The 24,801-nt window shown below is 41.7% G+C and overlaps 1 protein-coding gene across 3 annotated transcripts in view; it reads right to left on the bottom strand.

Moving 5' to 3' along the window:
* OVCH2 (ovochymase 2) overlaps positions 1 to 22,422 on the bottom strand; it is a 40,337-nt gene extending 17,915 nt beyond the window's left edge. For 2 of the 3 annotated variants that reach the window (XM_067532165.1, XM_067532167.1), the window contains exons 1-5: positions 10,858 to 10,977; positions 7,278 to 7,387; positions 6,410 to 6,501; positions 2,312 to 2,484; positions 851 to 946 (exon numbers count right to left, since the gene is read on the bottom strand). In XM_067532165.1, coding sequence (XP_067388266.1) covers positions 851 to 946; positions 2,312 to 2,484; positions 6,410 to 6,501; positions 7,278 to 7,387; positions 10,858 to 10,942 — 556 coding nt within the window. In that variant the 5' untranslated portion in view covers positions 10,943 to 10,977. Of the gene's footprint in view, positions 1 to 850; positions 947 to 2,311; positions 2,485 to 6,409; positions 6,502 to 7,277; positions 7,388 to 10,857; positions 10,978 to 22,299 lie in introns of those variants that run through there. The other variant, XM_067532166.1, reaches the window with a different exon arrangement.
* Between the last annotated feature and the right edge of the window lie 2,379 nt (positions 22,423 to 24,801).

Genomic DNA, 24,801 nt, shown 5'->3' with positions numbered 1-24,801 from the left:
GGGGCTCTGCCCATGTAGATGCCATGGCAGGATAGGAGTCTTAGAAAACTGAGGTTTTCATTAAAAAGAGACCACTTTTAAAACAAAAATCAGCCTGTTTCTCCCTCCCCCCTGAAAAGTCCTATTTTCATGCAAAATATCCCCCAGATGTTTTCGCTCTATGAAATTGGACCATTTTTGCAACTATGAATACAACTCCTGATTTCAAGATTTTCATGTGATGTTCAGAATATGTATTACAGATGTATTTTAAGTTTATTATAAAAGCCTTATAGATGCGTACAGAAAGAATTTTAGTTCACCTTTAAATAAAAGTTAGCAAACTATTCCACCTTCTAGATTGTTGAACTAAAAGAAAAGTTCAAATGTTCAAAATAAAATAGTTAGATATGTAGGGGGATTTGAGTTTATACCACCTACTTCCAGAACCTCCTTTGGCAAACTACTTCAGATTTCCATAATATTCAGGGTGAAATTTACTCCTGTGCACTGTGCAGAGGAGCCACATAAAATCCTTGTGCCACTTAAGCCCTGTTTTGAGGTTACAATTCTGATTCATAGCTGTTGTTTAATTCCTGGTCTACCTCTGGCCTAAACTGTCTGTGTTCTGACTTTCAGATACAAGGTGACCCAACAAAATATGTCACAAAACTGAAGAATCAGAAAAATGTATAAGGCTTTGCATTAGAATCCCAATTAAAAGAACTCTCTTTCACAGATTTTACATCATTTGTCTGGTCTGTAGATTTGATGATGTTGCACACACTGCTATACATTTCAATAGGAAAAAAAAATAAAGGAGCATATAAACATTAATAAGAAAATTAAAGAGTTACTTCCAGCGGCTTACTCTCTGTTAGACGACCCCAACCACAAGTGGTACAAACATCTCCTGGATTAAACTTTTCACCCACATCAGGAAGGCAGGCTGGCAAAACTGATGAACCTACCATGAATATACGTGAATTTCTTGTTAAACATTTGAAAGAAAAAGCTTAGCTTTGTTTTACTTCTCAACTAATCCTTTAAATGAAATAACACTGTAGTTTATTGCGACATCTATCAGAGGGTTAATTTGAAAAAGAAACTTTTTACAAGCTGCTGGAAACTGGTTCATGTCCTCAGAGTATAACCAATGACTGTTTTCCAAAGCACTTCTGAGGATGTTATTTTCTAACCTGGTGCTTTATTGGATGAATGTATTCTTTTAACGTGATGATTCATTGGTTCATTGTGTTATCATTTGTTAGCTTGATAGAACAGAAGACCAGATGAAGTCATAGGTATTATAGGCCCAGGCCCTCAAATCCTCAAATTATTTGTCTATGTCAGAATCTAAATTTTCCTATTAAAATAAATCTGGTCCTCATGGTTGCAAAGGAAACTATGCAAATGTGAACCAAGTGTAAACAACATAGCAATTTGTGCCTAAGTCTGCAGAGAACCTTAAACAATAGATCTGAGAGGGATGAATTGGTCCATGCATCTCAATGAGAAGTTAACACCAAGACACATGCTCCAGAGGGCCCTGTCAACACTACTCAAGGAGACCTCTGTTTATGGTGACAGTGCAGTCAGCCCAGGTCACCCACCCACGCAGATATCTGACTGGTGGAGTAAGTACTGAAGGAATGAATGACAGCTTCTGTCCCTGCCTCTATTTCCTACTCCCAAATGGAGGTGGGTCCATGCTGTCACTACTGGGGTTACAAAGAGGGCTCCATGTCCTTCCTCTGCCTCTATAGGAAGGGAAGGGGAACTCCAGTCACCTCCACTGCAAGTGCTTGGTGGGGTGATGATATGGTAGCAGGTCCACAGAAGTGGCCCATGTCATGTTATGTTATGTGTAGGGCCCTGGATTGCCTTAATCTGGCCCTGCCAGAACATACTGGGAGTGCCAATCTATGGAAGAACAAACCTAATTTCTTTTCAACACAAGCATTTCAGTTAAGCACTTAGGACCAAATTCTAATACCTTTACTCCCAGTGAGTAATACCCTATTCTTCAAGGTTCTGCTCCATGTGAAAAAGTCTATTCAACTCAGTTATTTTTCTGACTTGCCTCCAGACCTTTAATTACTCTTGTTCCAAAACACAAAGGCCATGCACACTGATGGATTCTTATTTCTGGATCTCCATTGTGCTGCATATTTTATTATTGTGCAATTATTTTTTCTATGAACAAATGCATTTAAAAGGACGCATAAAATATTTCCCCTTATGTGTTATGTGTTAACAGCAATGTTTAACAGGGAGGTTGGTGGGCTGGACATTTATAATTGAAAATTATTGCATAGAATTGGGGCCTTACTAAAGTTGAAGGCACCATCCAGCTTCACAAGGGCAATGTCATAATTCATTGGTCTTTTGGGGTTGAAATTTGGATGTTTAATGATGGATTTAACCGGTAGCGTCTGCTCTCCTTCCTCAATGGCACTTAAATCATGTTCTCCGGCAGTGATATTCAGGTAATCGCGTAAATGTCTGTAGGGTAGAAAATAAACATTTAAAGAGTAAAAGTAGAAAAACTTGACCATGAAAAATAAAAAAGGCATTCTAAGGGTATGTCTGTATTACAATCAGAGCAGCATGCGTAGACACATCCACAACAGCTTTACTTTACTGCTAGCTAAAGCTAGCTAAAGCATGGACTTCAGCACAGGCAGGCTATCTGAGTAAATACCCAGGTTCCTGAGTGGACTGGTACAGCCCACACTAAAGACAACCTAAGGACAGCCATTATGTAGTACTTCCTATCCACAGATCTTAAAGCACTTTTCAAACATTAATTGATTATCCTCAACACTCAGATGAGGGAAGCAGAGATGGGGAAATTGAGTCACATAGTGATTTGCTCAAGCAAAACAGCAAGTCAGTGGCAGACCCAGGAACTTCCTGGTTCCTAGCCCGGTGCTCTCAACATTAGATCATGATGTTTTTCAGATGGGAAAACCAAGGCACAGAGAAATTAATCCGTGACTTCCCCAACATCATCCAGAGAATCAGTGGCAGAATCAGGACTAGAACCCAGGTCAAAAGATTCTCAATCCTGTGTCCTAATAGTAGGGGTGAAATTCACTGTGCAGAGGGAAGCACTGCCTACACACCACCTAATTCCCATTTGGACCCTATTGTGGGGCTATAAGTGGTGTATCATCCTGGTGCTGATTCTCCATATAGGAGTTGATTCCAACCTAGATCTCTATTGAATTACAAATAAATACGGTACAGTAGTTACACAAAACTACTGCATACCAGATTCAACACTTCAGTAGTTAGGAAGTGCTGGTTTTCTATAGAGAAATTCAGTTTTGATCTCCTTATGTTGGGATTTTCAAAGGCGCCTAAAGGAATTAGGTGCCAATTCTGTGGAAAGTTAGCACCCAACTCCCTTAAATGCCTTTGAAAATTCCAGCCTAATTTGTTGATATTAAACACCGGTAGTGACTAGAAAAGGCATTTTCCCAGTAACATTCAAAACTGAACACCCATCCTTTTCATGAATCTGCTCAGTGACATAAGTCATTCCTAATCTATTGATAAGCATTGTTAGCCTTCTGATCTCTTAATGAAAGTGCTACTTCACAGGGCTCTAAGCCATGGGACAGAAATTGGGGTTACATCAGCTCCTGCCTCGCTCCTCATCTCCCTGCTCTGGGATCTTTAATTACCATATGTGACCTAAGGACCCCTTGATGCCAACTGGCATAGAGCACAGGGGTATGTATGGTTTTACCAGGGATCCCCTGGATCGGATAGATGCATAATAGTTCACCGAAAGATGGTATGTAAAGTCTCCACTGAGATCCAGTAGCCCACTGGTCGTCATAATCGTTGTTATATGTATGTATGGATATGTATGTATCTATACTGAAAATTATGTTCTGAAAGTCTTGGAGGCAGGTCACCAGGAGGTGACATACCTCAGAAATGTTCCTTTCAGGCAGGAGGTAACAGACATTTATCTCCCTGTCTGGCCCTTTGGGTTCTGTGTATTGTAAGTCTCACACTGTATGCCCATTTGGATACTGAGCTAGGGGCTAAATAAGACTGAAAAAATCAACAAGAGAGGAAATCTACAGGATGAAACAAACAGCAGGGAAATGCCCTATTTATGAATAAAAGACAAAGGCTTGTTCTTGGTAGATATCTTGGTGTGCAAAGAAACACCACTGGGTCCTTCTCTTCGGAGGCAAGCTGATAGCATGCTTGTCTCAGGGAGGACCACAGCCAAGCTAGGTTGTAAAGTGCTGCAAGGATTTTGGGTGCACAATATTCTACAACATAGTTTCTCAATCTGTGGTACGCATATCCACACAGGCAGGGGGTACCCGGGGAAAAATAGAGTGAAGGGGAGGCAGGCGGCAGCTGCTGACTTCTGGGAAAGGTGAGAGGTAGCAGCCCGCTTCCCACCCGGTCCCAGCTCCCAGCTGGGGGGCATATGGCAGCCCCTGGCTTCCGGGGAAGGCGGGCACTTCCTGCCCAGTCACAGCTCCCAACTGGGAGGCAGGCGGCAGCCACCACAGTCCCGCCTGCTTCCTGCCCGGTCCCAGCTGGGAGGCAGGAGGCAGCCGCTGGCTTTCAGGGAAGGTGTGCGGCAGCTGCCCGCTTCCTGCCAGGTCCCAGTTCCCAGGTGGGAGCCCGGTGGCAGCCTCCTGTGTCTCACAAGCTGGGCTCGCAGTTGGATGGCAGCCACCCACGCCTCAGCTCCGAGTCGAGGTACAGCCTACAGCGCCCCAGCAGCCGCCTGGAACTTGCCCAGGTGGCAGCCCTCCTCCCTGGCTCAAAGTCCAGTGCCCAGAAAACTTGTCAATTTCACTGCTCTAGCTAATCAGTGAAATTGACAACTATGACAGCCCCAGATTTCACCAGTTACTCTTTTTTCCTGTCTCTCTCTCTCTCTCTCTTTCTCTCGTCCTCATTCCCTGTCTCTCTCTCACCCCTTCCTCCTCTCAAATCTATGGCAAAATATTTGGTGAGGCACTTTATATTCCACAGCATTGGCATGCCACTCAAAGCCTCCTAGCTTTGGCCAACCTCACCTCTAGCCCAGGTACATACTTGAGTTGCGCACCCCTGGTGTAAAGGTGGTAAACCCTCCCCACACTAGATCTGACATCTGTCATATCACGGCCTTATATATTCAGCCCTTCTTCCAACATATGTCTCACATTAGTCTGTAAATATAAAATCCCATGGAAAATTGAGTGTTGGGGTACTTATTAAAATTTTCAGAAGTTAGGGGATACTTTCTACTTAAAAGGTTGAGAAACACTGCTCTACGAGACATGAGACTATCTTGTTAATTAAGTCTTGGCTCTAGAATGCATGTTATGATTTTCCATGTGTTTCCAATACTTCTCTTTGCTACTACTTGAATCTCTGTGCTTTGTTAAATAACCTGATACTTGATTTCACTATACACATATCTAAATACTGTGTGTTAGGTGGAGTGGTGGTCTGAGGTGGAACTGGTAATCTAGGGTGCACTGCTTCTTTGGGAGCAGCAAATCTGTGAACACGGCAAGTGTGCAGTGAACCAGGGCCTGGACACTCCAGAGAGATGCTCGGTGGACTTGAGTGTTGGAGTGTGCCTACTGCTAATTGGTAGAGTGACAATGGGGCCTGGAAGGCTTAAAGAAGAGTGCTTGTGTTGTCCATGGAAATGGGGAACTGACCTACAAGAGGAACAGACAAGGCTTGCTCACAGAAAACGCAGGTGGTAGTGAGGTGCCTCACAACCCCTGGGTACTCCTAGAACTCTCATACCATGGGAGGCTAGGTCAGGGGTATCAATCACTGTTAATTGCAAAGAGCACTTCCAGCAGCAGTGCAGTGCCTGGTGCTATAATGGAACCCAGTTTGGACTCAGAGGGAAAAGCACCACCTACTGAGTTTCTAGCTCCACTCCCATTAGCACCCTGGGTTTTATTGGACATCTTTCATCCCATAAGATTCCAGTTTGTTAGGTCTGGGTGGTTTTTTTTTTTGGAAGAGCCTGATCCTGAACTTCAAAATTCCCAGTTATTTTACTGGAAGTTTGTGGCATGCAACGAGGCAGGACTGAGTCCTTCATGTCTTGCATTATGCTGCTTCTAAGTAACCTTCACAGAAGTATTATAGTCCATTGGTATTATTGGATGTACATTCCTGACCCTGCACAACTTAGCTGCTCCTTACTACTCTCCAGGTCTATTTTCCTCTTTTAAAAGGCTTTTGAACTGTTATGAATTCTTTTCCAGCTCCCACCCCTGCCATTATAAATGCCATATGTAACCAGAATTTTTCAGATGGAAAGGTTGTTGGAGTCTATAAACAATTTACACACACAAAGCCATACCACAAGCACTTTTACTAGCAACACACTTTTCTGCACTTACAGCCCTGTAGTGAAATTCCTCATCCGTACCTGTCTAAAACACAGTGAGCTGCCGTGACCACCCATTGAGCAGAAACAATGGTGCCTCCACAGAAATGCCTTTGCCATCGTTTCAAGGAAACCTGCATCACAAAGAATGCCTGTCATGTAAAAATCTGTACATTGATCTGATCTTGGAGAGAAAGCATTCTCAAAGCCTTCCCAACATTAAAGTTAATGCTGCTTAAGAAAATTCAGCGCCACTTCCTTGGCATTCATATGGGGTTTGTTCCTAAGATGTCCTCAGCTCTTATAACTCCCATTAAACCCCTAAAGATATCTAGTTTTATCTCCAAACAATTCTGTGACATGAGTACAAATTATATATACTTCACAAATGCATGAAGACTGACATATTCAGCACATTGGAGAGGGGACTGGGTAGTTTAGACTCTTTCGCCTATAAGTTATTGATTCTAATTCAGACAGGGTGCCAGAAGCTTTCACAGCGGTTTGGTGCCTTGTTGTGTGAAATGAGTTTGTGATCTCAGACTGCCACACAGCACAAGGCACCATCCCCTTCCCAATCACTACACTTTCGTGAGGTTGGTGATGGTTCTTTTATTTTCCAAACAAGTTCACCCATCCCTATTTATAATAGACTCAGCTACAGACTCTCTGTAAGACACAATAAGAAACATAACAAGAGTTTTTAGGTACTTGGAGAGAGTGGAAATCATTTCTGCCTTCTGTCTGCTTCATTGCTCTTGCTCAAAGCAGCATGGGACTCAACAATAGAGCACCCGAAGTGCCAATGAGCACAAAGTACCCTTGCCTTTCTGCTTTTGTTACATCTATGAAAAGTTGGGCCTTTGTTCCAAAAGTGGCACAGGATAAAACCGCATTCCCTTGCGCTAACCTGCCATGGATGCGAGCCTTGTTTCACCTGGTTCCCACCAACAATGCGAGTGAAGAGGTTGAAATTATTCCATGGCTTCATTTCATGTGGCTTCTGCCCACACCTAGAATCTAAAGGGTACCAAAACAAGAAAAAGAAAACGAACAGTGCTTCTGTGTGTCATTGTGTACTTGACTCTAGCATCAAAGATTTCAACACCATCAAGCATGCAGATATTCAGGGGTAGAATCAAGTAGGACACCCATAAGGACCCAATCCTGCAGTCCTCTCATACAAACAACTCCCACTGAAGAGTCATTAATGTGCTTAGAGTATATAGGATCAGGAAGATTGTTTGTTTGCTTATTGCCTTTTTATTCTGGATCTGTGGACTTGTCTACACTTAAAATGTTGCAGCTGTGCCACTGTAGCACTTCAGTGAAGACACTACCCACGCCGACGGGAGAAATTCTCCTGCTGGTATAGGTAATCAACCTCCCCAAGAAACGGTAGCTAAATCGATGGGGGAATTCACCTGTTGACCTAGCATTGTATGCACCAAGTGTTAGATCGATTTAACTGCATTGTTCAGGGGTGTGGATTTTTCACACCCCGAGCAACATAGGTATACTAACCTAATGTTCTAGTATAGACCAGGCCTCAGGGTCTCCCTTTCTTGTGCCTGACTCTACCAAGTGCAGAAAGAAACTTCAACTTTCAAGGTGATAACAGCTGCTACAGTGCTGCTTTTATCTAGCCCTACTCTGAAGTACTCACAAATTCATAAAACAGTTCTGTTATCTATATTCTAATATGCCAAGGGATGTTGATATTGTGAGATGTCTGTTTTTTCTGCTCTGTTTCTGAGGAGTGCCATCAGCTTCCTTCCTTTCGAGAGGGGAGGGCAGATCTGCATTTTTTTCTTACGCTATGAAGCCATTTTTAGGTGAAAATGCTTTCCCATGTTTTCCTACTATGGCTGCACTCCCTGTTTTTCACACTCTAAGCATTTTCTGTGGTCATTCGTGGTAGAAGAAAGATGGGGACCCATTTCTACACCTAGTGAGACAAAGTGAACCCATCTTCAAACCCGATCCTGCAATCAGTTCCACACTGGTAGATTGCTTCACCTATCCACAGCCTTATTGACTTCAGTGGGAATCTGCCCAGGTGCAAGAGCACAGCTCAAGCTGCAGGACTAGAGTCTCAGTATGTGTCTTACGTTCTTGAATTCACCACCAGAAAGGTGCACTTTATTAGCTAATTAATGGAGGGACGCAATGGAGCAAAACTCCTGGCAAACAAAGCCTGACAGAATTGGTTTATCCTGCAGTTGGTGTCACAGCTTACAGAGTCAGTCATAGAATCACAGAAACGTAGGGCTGGAAGGTACCCCAAGAACTCATCTAGTTCAGCCCCTTCCGCTGAAGTAGATGTAAATATGTAAACCATGTAAATATAGACCTTTCCTGACAGGTGTTTGCTCCCTTATGTAAAACAACCTGTAACTCTCTCTATGTATTTCACGCAACAGACCAGTGGCCCACCCCGTCGCTATATGTTCTGAGATCTGAAGGCAATCACTATTGTAAAGAATCTGTATTCACAGCAGCCAAGAGCAACTGTTTACATACTACAGGAGCTCTCAATTTGGACGTTTTCATGTTTTATTTTTACTAATATGACTCCCCCGCCTGCCAATGAATGAATATTAAGAGCCAAACAAGGAAAAATACATATAGGAACCCTTAAAACCCCATTTATCTGAACCCCTTGAATTTGAAATTCCCTTATATACAAATTTTGGGAATGAATCACTGGTCCACTAACTCCCTCAATTATTGGAACATGCATTTAGCTAAACTTTTTTGCTTCCCTCTAAACATTTTGGACAAATAGGGTTGAGCCCACTACATAGGCTTTGATAATCAACAGCAACTTACAGATGGGCCTTTAAAAAGCATTCAGCACTGGCCTAACTCACTCAGCTCCCACTGAAGTCAATACAAGTGCTACCCAGCTTGGCTCTGAGGCAGAGATATATTTATATTTTTAAAATGTGTATGTACAGAAAAGTATTTATAGCAACAACACTGAGTTTATGGAAGTTTTGTTTTGTTTTGTTTTTGCAAAGCTAAAAAGAAACCTTCCAATTCCAGCAACTACTTGCAATCTGTATTAATGAAAAGGGAATTGTTTTGATGCATTTCCCAAAACCAGCATATTACCCATAATTCTAATTTTTTCTTTTCCATTTGAAACCGTGTTAAAACTTTCAGTGAAGTCAAAAGTCTTCAAAGCACTTTACAGACCATGTACATAGGGTTCTCTCCCCAATCTCTGCAATTCAGCCACCTGTGTGGCAGAATGCTACAGCAATAAAATATACCTTTCCTTAGGACACCAAAAGACTATTTGGCAGTGTTTGTAATAAAATGCTCCAGGGACACTTTTGACTTAATTAAAAATATGTGAAAACATCCAAATATAAAAGGCAACAGTCGAATTATGGGTAGTTTGCTGGGCTTGGGCAATGCAACCCCCAAATTTCCCTTTTCACTAGTTCAGCTTTGCAAGCATCTGCCAGATCTAGATGGTTTGCTGCGAGCTTTAGCCTTCCCCCAACTCCAAACACACACATACTTTACAGAACAACACATATATTGCTACCTCAGCAAATCAAGGCTGAAATTTAATTTACCATTTTGCACAAGTGAATTCGAGATCACAAAAAAATACAATTGGCCTTATTCTGATTTCATATGGATTTACTGCATTGGAGTTTCTCTGGATTTATACCAGACTGTAATTGAAATCAGAGCTTGACCACATGCATATTTTTGCATTATATGATAGGAGACTGATGGAAATTCTCAACATGACTGGTAACACTTCCAATAATGATTGTCATATTCCTAAACCAAATAGCGATTAAAAAATCATGAAGTGGGGACACAAATTGTGAAAACAATCCAGATTAGTCAATACATTTCTACCCGGTGTGGCTGAATAGACATTTCCAACATTGGCTGTGTCTTCTCACCTACATAAAAAGTGAAACAAACAATCTACATAAATGAAATAATTAGGAATAGTCACGATTATTATTTTTTTCAAAATTGATCCAAGTGGAGTATTCTCTGGATTTCAAAATGCAAGACAATTTAAAAGATAAACTAGTTCAAGTAATTTCATTTCAACTGAAGGAAAGACTTTGGGTTGGTAACATATAAACTGGCACCGAAATAATGACATCGGTTTTAATCCACAGTTTGTATTATTTTGGTGCAAATCTGTGAATGTCTTATTTTGATTTAGTTTAACTTGTTAAAGAATTAATTAAGCTAAATTGAAAACAAAAAAACCCCCACCACTTTTACTTTCAACTAAGTATCCACTCCCAGACATGCACTAAAATAACAAAAGGAGTGGATTAAAACCTCATACTGTAGTCAGACATGTCCTAGCGTCAGATACACTAATTTATACCAGTTGAGAAACTCCTTTACTTCAGTAGAGCTAGACTGTTTTACACCATCTGAAAATGTGAGCTTTTGCCTTCAGAAAATGATTAAAGTAGAGTCTTAAATTTTGATCCTACCTTTTCGTAGAGGCAGTGGCACTCCTTCTCTAAGACAAACTATCCCAATCATGAATAAAAGCAGCTCGCCTAGGGCTACTGGCATTTTGAGGCTGTAAGTGACCAAGTAAAGATGGCAAGAGTTTTTATAGAGGAAAAGAAGAAAACGCTGTGGGAGACCAGCAATTGACTAATTAAAATGGAGGTTACTCATTAATCCAGCCATAAAGCGGTTCCTGGGCACAACTAAATTTTCCAAATTTAACCAAGCATGATATCTTCTATAAACCTAAAGTCACTGAGGTCTTTGTTGCTAAATATTTTCTGAAGTCTCTCAGAAAAAAACAGCCAAGTCAAGACAAATGGCAGAACCGTAAATCACTGCATGCTCCCCTGGCTGATATCTATCGAATACAGAACGTAGATAATAGCATCACACCGGTGAAAAACAATCAGTTGTAATTCTAGTTTGCTACCATTTTCACAGTTCTCATTGCCGGTTTATGTAAAGTTCACTTATTGTATTTTACATGTTTGCCAACACAGCAGATCTGAGAAATACATTGACAGTGTACTCAAGCTATACAAGAGACAAAATAAAGACGGTCTCTGCCTAAAAGAGTCTATGTGTAAAGTTTTCAAAATGTGTAGAATCAAAGTCCCATTTTCAAAAGTGACATAGGCAACTAAGGGCCAGATTTTTTAAAGGTATTTCAATGTTGTTTCACTCAGTGTTGCAAGGTCTAAATGACATAGATGACAAGGTCCCATTTTCAAAAGTGACTGACTCTTAAGAAAGAGACAACGTGGGTATGGTAATCTCTAATATACCGGAACCAACATGGCTACAACACTGCAAAACAAACCTGACATTTAAGAATCTCTTTGAAAGTCAATGGGACTTAGGCTTTGAATTCTTAAAGTACTTTGACTCACAATGACACTCATGTTCCTAAATGTTGGTCCCATTTTCAAAAGTGATTTTACACTTTGGAGCCTAAGTGCCACTGACTTTCAAGGAGACTCCTAGTGCCAAGGTCAATTTTGAAAATGGGTCTTAGGCATTGCAATAGAGAGTGAAGCAACACTTCACTCAAGAACAAGAGCAAGCCCTCAAAAACCTGTGTCTTTTGACCTGAAAGTCAAAGTGTCTAAGTCACTCTTGAAAATGGGACTTAGGCTTCTAAATCATTTTGCTGCTTTTGAAAATTTTATCCTAAGAAGTCTAAACAACATAAAAATGGCCATACTGAGTCAGACCAATGGCCCATCTAGCCCAGTATCCTGTCTTCTAACAGTGGCCAATGCCAGGTGCTTCAGAGGGAATGAATAGAACAGGTAATCATCAAGGGATCCATCCTGTCAGCCATTCCCAGCCTCTGGCAAACAGCAATCCCTGTCTATCCTGGCTAATAGCCATTGATGGACCTATCCTCCATGAACTTATCTAGTTCTTTTTTGAACCCCGTTATAGTCTTGGCCTTCACAACATCCTCAGGCAAGCAAGGAGTTCCACAGTTTGACTGTGTGTTGTGTGAAGAAATACTTCCTTTTGTTCATTTTAAATCTGCTGCCTATTAATTTCATTTGGTGACCCTTAGTTTGTGTGTTATAAGAAGGAGTAAATTACACTTCTTTATTTACTTTCTCCGCACCAGTCATGATTTTACAGACCTCTATCATATCAAGGTAGACAGAATAGCTCAAGTTACACTGGGAAGCCTGGAGAAGAGAATGCATCACCTTTTATTGATTTTTTTTCCTCATTAAATTAGTAGGCAACTATATTTTGGTTTGAAATATTTGGAACAAAATAATAGATTTGACCAAAATATCAGTATAGCAAAAATGAACTTGTATGAAATACATAAAGGCCAAAATTAGGTATCATCACTGTTTGAGTTATTACTGAAGAAAGGTAAATAATCCTGGGATATTTGAAAGGCATATATAAAGCTACAAAACTTGTTTAAACTTGGGGGGGAGGGGGGGGGAGGGATAGTATACTCTTACAATGATAACTAACACATTGTAAAATCTTATTCCAGTCAGGACAAGTTGTAGTTTTACCTTGATTTAGCTTGTCAAGGTGAATCCTAGGCTCCCCCAGCTGTCATGTTGTAAAAGACACACTATTTTTCCTATGTAGCCATATCCACAAAAACAAAGGCAATGACACACTTTCCTGCACAGGGTGTATATTAAAGTCTGAGACAAGACATGGAATGAACAATACATGTGTGTTTTTATTTATCTAGCGATCTAAAATCTTGAGCAAATTCAAATACACATATCCACACAGGTTCTAAAAAATGACATAACTCCATATTGCAAACAGATAATGTGCAAATTTTTTTCTTTCCAAGAATCAAAAAGGACATTTCATTGCTAAGATTATGCTTACCATTTTGAAAGGGGCACATATATATTCATTCATGCTCTGAAAAAAATAATTCCCTACTCAGCACGTGTGTTTTTGCCTGTTAGCCCCTAAATCTCTCGAACACATTCTCATGCGCAGTGCATGTTCCATTTCTAATCAGCCAGTAGCCCACTCAAACCACCACTGCTTCAGCATTGACCTCTCGATCCATTATTCTGTTATAAATTCTTGCCATTCGTTTCCTTTCATCTGTTGCATGGTGATAGCAGATGACACCCTGTTCTGAATGCCTGATTTTCAATCAAACTCATTGGTATACAGATCTTATCCTGGAAACACCCTTCAGTAGCTGCTCTTCTGCTTTCTACTGAAATACTCAGGACATCCCCACACCCTTGTCTCCCTGCTGGTCCGGAAGGCTGTCTTTTTCTGACATTTCATACCAGCTTTGCAAAGTAGAGAATAAAATCAGCTGCATATAATGAAGAGATCACTGATTAGCCCATCATAGTGACATCATTCAGGATCACAAAATCTAACAGCTACTGTACAACTACTTATTTTTCCATAGGTCACTGAACCGGACATTTCTCTCTCTCACTGGTAATGTGACAGACAATATTCACACAGTGTCCCTTACAAGAAGAATAAGCAATTGGTTCATTTGGAATTTAGAATACAGAGAGGAAACACTTACTGTGCAGTGACCTAGGAGGTCCAAGGGGAAAGGCACTGAACAGCATGTACTATACACTCTGTCTCTTGTCTAGGACAACAAAAGAGAAGCATAGGCTCTTGCCTTCTCTAACCGCTCTTTGTTCTCTTCCTCCACTGGCTATTTATCTTTCCCCTGCTGTACATTTGATAAGGTGTAATAGCAGCTCCAGACAGAAGGACTGATAATTCCATCTTCATTCTCCATTGCTTGGCCACTGCTGCTCCCAAACCTTACAGCCTCGGCAATCAGCACCACGAGTCTCATTCCATACGGATTAGACATGGGTCAGAACCGAAACCCGGAATGTGATCCTCCCCTTCTAGGTGTTCAGAATCCAAATCCACATCTGAATCTGTATTTTGCAAATGGTCACTATCTTTATAATAGGTCAAACCAAAACCCTGAACCCAAAAGCCCTGGAACTTTGGGGTGTTTGAAATCCAGGTCAGGTCCATATTTTAAGTTTGAGCCCATCTCTAATCCCAGTATTGCAGTGCTAGTCAATGCCTGACTGCCTGGCCTGTCACTTTTCCAGCTGTATATTTCATTTCATTTTTAGGTATTATAAACAACTTTGCATGCCATTGTACTTCAGATGCATCAGGGCCTTGCACAGCCCTTTCTCCCCCTCAGTTTATTACATAAAGAACACACTTACTGGCAAGAACAGGAAAAGAAGGTGGGAAATTCTTGACTTTAGAACTTAGCCTTATTGTCCAGGCTTATTCAGTGGAAACCTAAATTACTTTTTTAGTGTTATAAAATTTAAAACGACTCTGGATGTGTTGTAGAACAACAAAAGACTTCAAACTTTCATCACATAGAGCTAAAGCTGGAGCAGCAAGGAGTTTGCAGATTCTTTCAGCTAAAAGGCAATGGGCAATTGCCTCTATCTGATCACTGCTTGAGCAAGTTGTTGTCTGGTTCAGTGGCATAAATATCTGGACCCAAGCAAATGCAGGGCCCCAATTTGCGGACATCAAAGTGGCCGTGAGATCAGGTTGTGATTCACCTCCCACTTTATCCCACTGCCAAAAAGGGACACTGGATATGGAGTTCGCTTCACTTCCAATCCAACAGGAGTGATTAGGTGGTGAGTATGCTCACCCTTTGATCTGACTGCCACAGGATAAAAAACAAAACAACCACCCACCCCTCCCAAGCAGTGAATTTGCCATCGGTTCCAATGCTGGAGGGTATTTAGGCTGCTAGGTGTCTCACAGGAAAGACACTTAAATGAGCAAAATATTTTTACAATGAGTTAAAGCTTTTAAAAGGTCACCTAGTCATGCTTGTTAAATTGCTTATGAGAGATCATTGGCAAGAATTGCAAGTTTTAATGGTTAGACAAAATTAGCAATTTAGTACATTCTATAAAATATGGTTTCATGGCTTGAAAGGTTCATAAAACTTAGAACTCCATTAAGTCACTCATCCATAGATGTTATAATTTCATTACCCTTGTAAATCCAACCGTTCTTATTTGAAAGGAATTCGATTTAGGATGATTTAGACAAGGCTGCCCCTGGAATTTAATTCCCTAGCGTCTGATTTTCCTCTCACCTCAGTTTCACCCCAATGTATTGGTTTCTACTGAGTTACTCCTGATTTACACCAGTATAATTTAGAGGGGAATCAAGCTTATCCAAAAGAAATGGATGCAACTATTACATAACAATTTCCCAAAGAATATAAAAGAGGGTTGGTTTTATAGCTTCTGGTCATTGATTATACACAATGAAAGAGGCTCTTAATAAAACAAAAGCACAATGCCTGTAATTTCAATAGGCTAGTTTCCTTTATTTTCGAGGGTACGTAAAACATCTGAGAAATGTTGACCTTTCATTCACTTAAATAATCGAACATTTCTTACCACATTTCAGTGATTTATTTATAGGAGGGGGAGCCAAGGAAATTCCCTTCTTGAAACTCTCATATCCCTGGCTCTAAATGTTCAATAACTTTCCAGCCAAGAAATATATTTTCCCCTATCTTCTATATTTAGCGGTGGGTTGTATTATCATTTGTTAAGTATATTATGGCATGCAATTTAACTCCATCCATGGCTTGGAGACATTTACCTGGCTTAGTCCCCACCTTTATGAAATTCACAAATAAATCACTGCTCTAGTTATGCTGTTTCAGGCAAGAATATAGAGCCTGATCCAAAGTCAACAGAAGTCAGTGGAAGTCGTTCCATTTGGATCTGACTCATAGTTGTGTTCTACAGTTTCTCTTTATTTTTTGGGGAAGGTTTAGTTTTAATTTATCATACATAAAAGCCAAATTCAGCCCTCAGCAAGTGGGTGCAATTCTCATTGACTTATGTGGAAACTGCATCCTCTTATGCCATGGCTGAATTTTGTCCAACATCTGGATTATATATTAAATCCCTTCTACTGTCACAGAGGAGAGTGCAGGAAACACAGAAATGGTAGCAGCTGCAGACACCGTGACACACTTTGTGTGGTACCAGGCCTGGGGTCCTAAGGGTGTTGATTGTTGCTACTAATAATTAAAACAATCATAACAACGACATAATGCAACCACGCGCCACATATTGTATATGTCAGGAGTACAGAAGTATCCTTTACTAGTTGGTTGAATAATCCACCAGATAATGTGCAGTTTGAAATAACTCCAAAGTATGTACAGTAAATAGAGAGGCTGGTGACATCAGAAACTGAGTGGATGAAAATAAACATAAATGTATGATAGTGGTAATTTATAGCAGGGGGTCAAGATCATAATATATAGGATTAAAATAGAACAGGCACTGTCAAGCCTGCCTACTCTGAGAACTCTTCAGAAAATAATTATAACCTGGAATATCCTCCTACCAAATAGGGACAAGAATTGCATAACACCAGAGCAGAATCCATACTGTTCAAGTTTTGCAGATTGTAAGGCCAGCAGGGGCCCTTCTGATTATCTAGTCTGACTTGTATAATACAGGCAACAGATTTTCACCCAGCAATTCCTGTGTCAAGTCTGTGACTTCTGACTAAGCCCTGGAGATTCAGCGGCAGTAGACGGGAGTTACACAAACTACACAGAGTAACTTGCGTAACTCCCCGTCAACTGCTGTGCTTCCCTTCTGCGTGCTGTCTTCACTGCGCCAACGGGAACTGTGTTCCCGTCGATGCAGCACTACGCTACTGGAGCGGGTGGTTTTACTCAATCGACTTCCTGATCGATTGAGCGGGTCTACACTGACCGCTTAATCGATCCAGAAAGATCGATCTGGTGGCACCGACTTTGCCGCTGTCAGAATAGACATACCTTAAGCTAAAGATTTTTGATAGTTTAGGTTCATAGACGGAGCTGTGTACACACTGCCGAAAGGATTTGTTGACAGTTTTTCAGATGAGAACTGGGAATATGAACTGAGTATTCATGATCCTTTTTATTCATTTTCCACAAACATTCATACCCATGATTTTTAAATTGCAAGGCTATTTCTGGAGAGTCTTGCTGATGCTCAGGCAACTACATATTTGGACAAAACCAAAATATATCGGAAGAGTTTGTCAACTGCCACCTTGAAATCTCTCTGATTTTCCTTTGTCTGTTAATAAGAATTTTGGTCACCCAATTAAGAAGAAAAACTAATGACTTAAATGACAAACAACATGCCATGAATAACAAACAGAAAACTCACTCCAGGCAAATACTTTTCAAACAACCTGTGAGATGTATGTTCACACAGAGCTTCAATTTAACTATTTGACACCCTACCATCTTTTCTTTTGTTGGGATCCACTTGTTTCTTCTTTGTGGTGGAACTGATAACTGCTTTCTGGGGAGGCTGAAAGTCTTTATTTGCTTTAATTGGAACCCAGTGGAACAGATGTGGCATGCTACAGCTTAAATTTCTTAGTTGAGACACTTCTATCAGTAACTCATGCACACTTAGTAAGTGACTTTTTAACAGTGTCTTTTGTCTTTAACCTTTAATACCATTTGCTATTGTCCTCCCCCCATTACTACATGTGGCATTCAAAAAAAAGTTACTTACCTTCCGTAACTGTTGTTCTTCGAGATGCATTGCTCACGTCCATTCCAAGCAGGTGTGCACGGGCTGCGTGCACAGTCATCGGAAGGTTTTCCCCCCATTGGTACCCATCGGGTTGCTGTAGGTACTCCCTGGAGTGGCACTTCCATGGCACTGTATATAGGGGCCCACCAGCCCCCCGCCTCTCCAGTTCCTTCTTGCCAATTGGCTCTGACAAGAGGGGAAGGTGGGTGGGTCTTGGAACACATCTCAAAGAACAACAGTTACGGAAGGTAAGTAACTGTTTTTTCTTCTTCGAGTGCTTGCTCATGTCAATTCCAAGCAGGTGACTCCCAAGCAGACCAACGGAGGAGTGGTCGAAGTTCACGAGATAGCTGACTGGACCACTGCTCTACCAAATGCCACGTCATCCCTGGCATGCTAGGTAATGGCATAATGTAAAGTGAATGTGTGTATGGACAACCATGTTGCAGCCCTACAGATTTCCTGTGTGAGAATATGTGCCAGACCACTCGTAGTTCCCTGACATTTATGTGAAGCGACAGCTCCTCCAGGGACCAAAGACCTTGTGTCCTCAATTTGTTGAGATGCGCTCCCCACCCCAAAGCCCAAGTGTCCATAACCAGCACCACCGACAGCTATGGTCTGGCAACTGGAACCCCCTTGCACACCTGTCAAGGGTCGACCCACCACTGGAGAGATTCTATAACCTGTGGTGGGAGAGAGACACCATCTTGTCCAGACTGTCCCTGTGGAGCCGGTAAACCGACACCAGCCACAACTGGAGAGGTCTGAGTCGCAGCCTTGCATGCTGGACCACGTACGTGCAAGAGGCCATGTGGCCTAGAAGCGTTAGGCAACTCCAAACTGTTGTGGTGGGAAAGTTGCTGAAATTTCCTATTATGGAAATTTCCTAGTCTGAAAAAGGCTTGCACTGAGTCCAGGACTGCCCCTATGAATTTTATCCTTTGCATGGGCACTAGCATTGATTTGCTCACATTCAATTGAAGACCCAGGTTGAGGAAAGTTGACCGTGTTAGGGTGAGATGAGCATCCACCTGCTCTGGAGCGGCCCTTGATGAGCCAATTGTCCAGATATGGGTACACTTGGATACCATGCCTCCTCAGGAAGGCAGCAACCACAGCCATGCATTTGGTGAAGGCTCTTGGAGCCGCCGATAGGCCGATCAGGAGGACTGTGAATTGATGGTGATTGCATCCTCCCACAAACCTGGAGAATGCTTGCAGAAGCAAGAAGACTGAAGCTCCAACAACCGTCACAGGCAGTAAGAAGGAACTAGAGAGGCAGCAGATCGGTGGGCCCCTATGTATAGTGCCATGGAGGCACCACTCCAGGGGGCACCTACACCAAACTGACAGGTACTGCTGGGGGAAAAACCTTCCGACGACTGTGCATGCGGTGTGCGCGCATCTGCTTGGAATTGACATGAGCAAGTACTCAAAGAAGAATAGGCATAGATGTGTTATGATGGTGCTTCTGCAATGAACCATGGAAAACCCCGCATAAACCAAATATCTCAGGAACCACAAGGTTATTGTGCATTTTTCCTCTTCCTGATTGTTCATATACTAGCACATATTTTCAATCTGCTGTGTATTAACAAAAATTGAGAAGCCCTGTATTAAACACCATATAGACCACATTTCAACAGCTTGCCCTGTTGGCCCACTCTCCTCACACCCAAGATCCCACATGTGACTGCAAAATATCCCTGTGCCAACGACAATTGCTTACAAAGAAAAATAAAGGAGTGAAATCCTGAAATCAACAGTTTTACCATTGACTTCAATGAGGCCAGGATCTCACCCAAGGTGTTTAGACATTTAAATATAATAAACTGCCTTCAATATAATAAGCACTTTGTCTTCCTTGAAAATAATTGATCACTCATACTGTCTCCTTCGATTCTTCTTAATCTCTCCCTCCCATCTTCTTTGTTCCTCTCTCCCCCCTTATTCCTCTATACAGACTTCCTGTTCCCCTTCTTTCCCATTCCTGATGCATGTTTTCCCTTGCATGTATTATCCTGCCACCTGCTTCTCCTCCTCTTCTCCATGTTCAGCCTGACTATCTGGTTCCTTTCTCCCATGCTCCCCTGCACATGCTTTCAGAACCCTGGTCTCATTCTCCACTGGACATTCCTCTCCCACAAGAAGTCTGGTCACAAGCAGTTGCTGGCTCCTCCTCCTCTCCCACTAGCACTGGTGGTGCTTCCACTCCCTGAGGCCATGTTTACTCTGGAAATATTTGATACTAACACCAGCTTAGATCACAAGTGGCTCTTTGTTGTGTCATTTGTTTTTTACACAATACTGTGAAGGAACCACTCACAGTGGGGTCCAAATGGGTATGTTTACTGAGTTGACGCAAGGTATGAGGTTCAACTTTACACACACACTGCTACTCTGGCAGAGCTCTGGAAACTCCTAAAATATAGAACTTGGTGAGTGTCACTAACAGGCTCACAAACTATTTAAAGGAATACTTCCCTATTCCTATTCACCAACTCCTCTTTCCTACCATAGCAACAGGCCCTAGTATAGGCAGTAGGCTGGCTCCGTCTTGTTTTTCCCAGATTCATTGCTTACTCACAATGAAGATCTTGGAGCCTCTAGAAAAACCTGGAAGCAAGAAGCAGGAGCCAGCACTGTGTGAACTACCTGCTCCCTGTAGATCCCCTGCCAAGTGCTCTTCAGTTTGAGAATCACTGCATGAGAGCATTTAGCTATTGAAATCTGTGTTTAACACTTTATCTTTGATCTGAAATAGTTACTCTACCTTATCTAATGTGGGGTACATGAAGTGGAATGCAGAACAAGATCTGAGAGTACTGCATTGTGGTGCAACGACAGAACATTTCCATTCATCTGTTCCTATTTATAACAATAATGTGCTTTTCACCTGGGTCTATTGTACCAAATTTCTTCAAGAAGCTCATACTGGATGAATTAAGTTTCTCATGGAGGGAGTGTTGCCTAGTGATCAGAATAGAGTAACTGAAGCCAAGTGTAATGGGTTCTATTCCCACTCTGCCAATTATTTGTTATGTGGCTCTGGGCAAATTGCAACATTTGTATGCCTCAATTTAATCATCTGGAATATGGGAACAATAACGCTGACCAGCTTCACGGGATTTACAAGGTTTACTTTCTTAATGCTTACAATGATACTTAGAGATCCATGGATAAAAAACAGAAAGAGTCTTATTTTCTTTTACAGCAAGGCCCCTTTGGCAGTGTAAAGAAGCCTTAAAATGGGAGTAAATGTAAGTTTAAAAGTTAGTTGTAAGTCCCTTTTTACAATGCCAGAGAGGAATAAAGTGGTCATAGTATAGATGAGAATCTGCCCCCCCAATCTACCTAATCTATCTATAAACACACACCCACACATCAAGTTTTATTTAACCCAAAATCAAATTCCCTTGGACTGAGACTGCTTACTAAAGACTTGGTTCATTCACCAGTTCCTCCCCCACTATCATTGTGCTCCTATTATCACCGTCTATGTAAACTGAAAGGGCTAATGTTCTTGCCTCACATGGCAACATTTAGTTATGCTTTATTGCTTCCAATTAACTAAAGGAAGGAGGCAGACAGAGATAAAATTAGAAAGGCTGGTGTCTAACAGTGCTTTCTCTTTAACTCGCTGTACCTTTAAGCTCTTGTGCTGACTCTTCAGAGCACAGAAATAGTACAGTGGCAAGACAGCTGGCTCCATGCTCAAAGTGGTGTGCGCTTGCAATAAACACACACGGAAATTCCATGGGCACCACTTGGGACCTTTGTCCCTGCACCTTTGGGCTTTCAACTTTCAAAGCTAGCTTCCAATATTGCAACAAGAGCTACCCAATTTGCTTGCACAAATGGTGGTGCAATTTTCGAGGTCAGCTTTGAAAATTCCACTACCTGTGAATAGAGGACTAGCAGGAATAACACTCCCTCCCAACTTCACTTTTTTGCGACCACTCCTATTTTTCCTGGTCTCCAATGAATTTCTGTTACTGCTGAGCTAGCCTGACTCATTCTATTAGGAGAGACGGGGGCTCGTCTGTGACAAAATATCAGAGTGATCAATACGTTGAAATAGTTTCCATTTGAAAATGTTTTTCTTACCAGTACTGATTTGACCCTTAAGGTAAACAAACAAACAAACAAAACAAAACAAAACAAAACATCCTTCCATCACAGAAAGGCGACCGGTGTCAACAAATGCAGAGTAGTTACAAACTCTATGAACAGTACAAGCATTTTGAGACTTTGGGTTAAAAACCGTCCCAATATTTTCAGCATAACTGAAGAATAAAACAGGTAATAGCTTGCATTTACCATATCATTTGAACAGATCACATCTCAATGTGCTTTACAACGAGCCAGCGCCCCACCTCCCACAGCGTGGAGAGCCAGGTGCCCGAGCAGGCCAAGCAACTTCCACCAGCTACCAATCAGGAGGCACACCCCCACAAATGGAAAACTTCTGTGCTTAAATGGAAAGCAGAAATTGGGGGGGGGGAAATTTAACTTGACCCAGCGTGCCCCCCCCCCATGCTGCCCCATTTTTTTCACCCCCACAGCTTTGCACCCTGGGTAGCTGCCCTGCTCACCCCACCCTGACACCCACTTTACAAAGGTGTCATTGACTATAGAAGGTGCAAGGCAGCAAAGAATCAGGCCTCATGTTTCCAGGCAGCTTCTTTGCTGTTTTGCATTAAGTTAATTGCTATACCAGATCTCACACATTTACCCTTCTCTGAGCTCTACGATGCTCATTATCCTACTTGTATAGAAGAGCCTGAAACTGCTTTGCCAATTACAGTAGTAAGTCAAGGAAGCTGAGTAACAAACATTTTTCTATCTTTTTAAAACTTTTTTTCACACCATATTCTTGTCAGGGAAAAAAATCACTTCTACCATTTCACTGGTTTAGCAGAACAGATATCTATCAGCCAAGCTTTGCAGAAAAAACACGCTAGCTTCATGAACAGTGTGTACCACTATAGTTCTGAATATGCGAATCACGTTTCCAACATAAATGCCACCAAAGAGGGCAGTTTTCTAATGCAACCAGACAGTGAACAATCCCTGCCAAGAACAGCCTTCACTCAGTTGTTTGTTTTCTTGACCATCTGTTTTTTTCTCTTACCTCTTTGATGGTTCTCATGAGAAGGATTCTGAGGAAGCGATATTGCTGCTCTCTATAAACATTTCCTTCAGATCATGCACAGCTCTGGACATTTTCTGTAGGTCTTCCTCTTGTCTTCTCTCTGGGGCTAGTCCTGCGAGATGCTGAGTTCACTCATGGATTCAAAGGCTCTCAGCACCAAGGTGATATACATGGACTGTGCTCCAGGTGCACATCAAGGACTTGGTATCAAAAGACCCAATAATTTTGTTTGTTTTTGCACAACCCATTTATAACTGTGTCACCGCTGCCTGGCAACCTCATCCAGAGGTCCAGGTGGGACAGAGTCCAACCAGCCCTATCACAGCTACCGGACCTATTGAACTGGCTCAGGAGTCCAGAGTGAGGAAGTGTTAAGTAGTCAGTGCATTCTCTCCTAGGCAATCAACACTGAATCATTTTAGCTATGGCAGGAAACTGGCATGCAACCAGGAACTATTTGCTCTTGGCCATGCTTGGTCTCCATGGCCAAAATACTCTTACCACTTAGGACCACTGCTAAAAGGCAATCAGTAGATGGAAGACCCAGACAACAGCCACAATAGACAGAGATTAGCATTATCTTTGGGATTAATGTTGGCTTGCAGCCATCAGCTGAGATAAGGTTTTGTAGAGGGTAGAACAGATGCTGCAATATAGTTAAAATGTCCATATGAAAAGGAGATACAAAAGAATAGTTTACTGCAATTTTAAAAGCTGAGTATTATGATCATAGTGTTGCCTCTTTTCTGCTCAAGTGGCTAGTCAACGTTCGGGGCCTGACGATGTTCCAGTTGGAAGTGGAAATTGATGGAGTCTGGTATTTGCTTTGATACAATCTTTTTCATTTACAAGAAATGCACAAAGTTCTGCTTCTCTGAATGCAGGAGAAATCAAGAACAAAGGGAGAACTAAGGGTATCTTAGCTTGCAGCTCTTTAGCCAACAGACCTAGAAGCTCATTCTAGCTTTTTTCAGGGTTACACTGTGCTCACAGGCTACTGCTTGGCTTTCTTGTCTTTTGCCTCTGCCTCTCTTTCTGTTCTCAGTTCCTGAGAGTGCTGTTTTCACACAGACACACCCACCAAAAACCTTCCAGCCACTCAGTCCAAACCCCTGGTTTTTGTTTTGTTTTGGGTTTTTTTGGGGGGAAGGGATCCTTCTCATTAACTGATCCTGAAAGTTATGTTAATTAAAGAGTGTGTACTTCCCCAATCTCAAAGGGGTTTGTGATTGATGCAGTCATCCATACCTCTCAGCACAATACTATTTTAAATTATTATTATTATTTATATTGCACTAGGACTCCAAATAGCCATACTTAAATCTTACATAGCACTTTTCAACCATAAATCTCACTTTATGAAGGTCAGTAGCACTATCCCCGTTTTACAGACAAGGAAATTGAAGCACAGAGTAGTGATGTGACTTGCCCAAGGTCACCCAGCAGCTCAGTGGCAAAGCAAGGAAAGATCTCTCAACTCCCAATCAAGCACTTGATCTACTGAACCACACTACTAGGTGTTCCCCAAACACAGAGATAGACAATCCCAGCACCAAAGAGCACACACTCTAAGAGACAAAGCGGGAGAGAGCTAAGACATACAGGCAGGAAGAGCAGGGTGAGGGTACTGACAGTAATTGTTAGCTCCAGGTTTGTTTTTTAAATAA

This window comes from Emydura macquarii, unplaced genomic scaffold (genome assembly GCF_026122565.2).
Source record: "Emydura macquarii macquarii isolate MOO-44397 ecotype Brisbane River unplaced genomic scaffold, CSIRO-AGI_Emac_v2 contig_3240, whole genome shotgun sequence".
NCBI lineage: Eukaryota > Metazoa > Chordata > Testudines > Chelidae > Emydura > Emydura macquarii.
The sequence above is the reverse complement of the archived record's forward strand: the minus strand, read 5'-3'. Positions and strand labels throughout refer to the sequence as shown.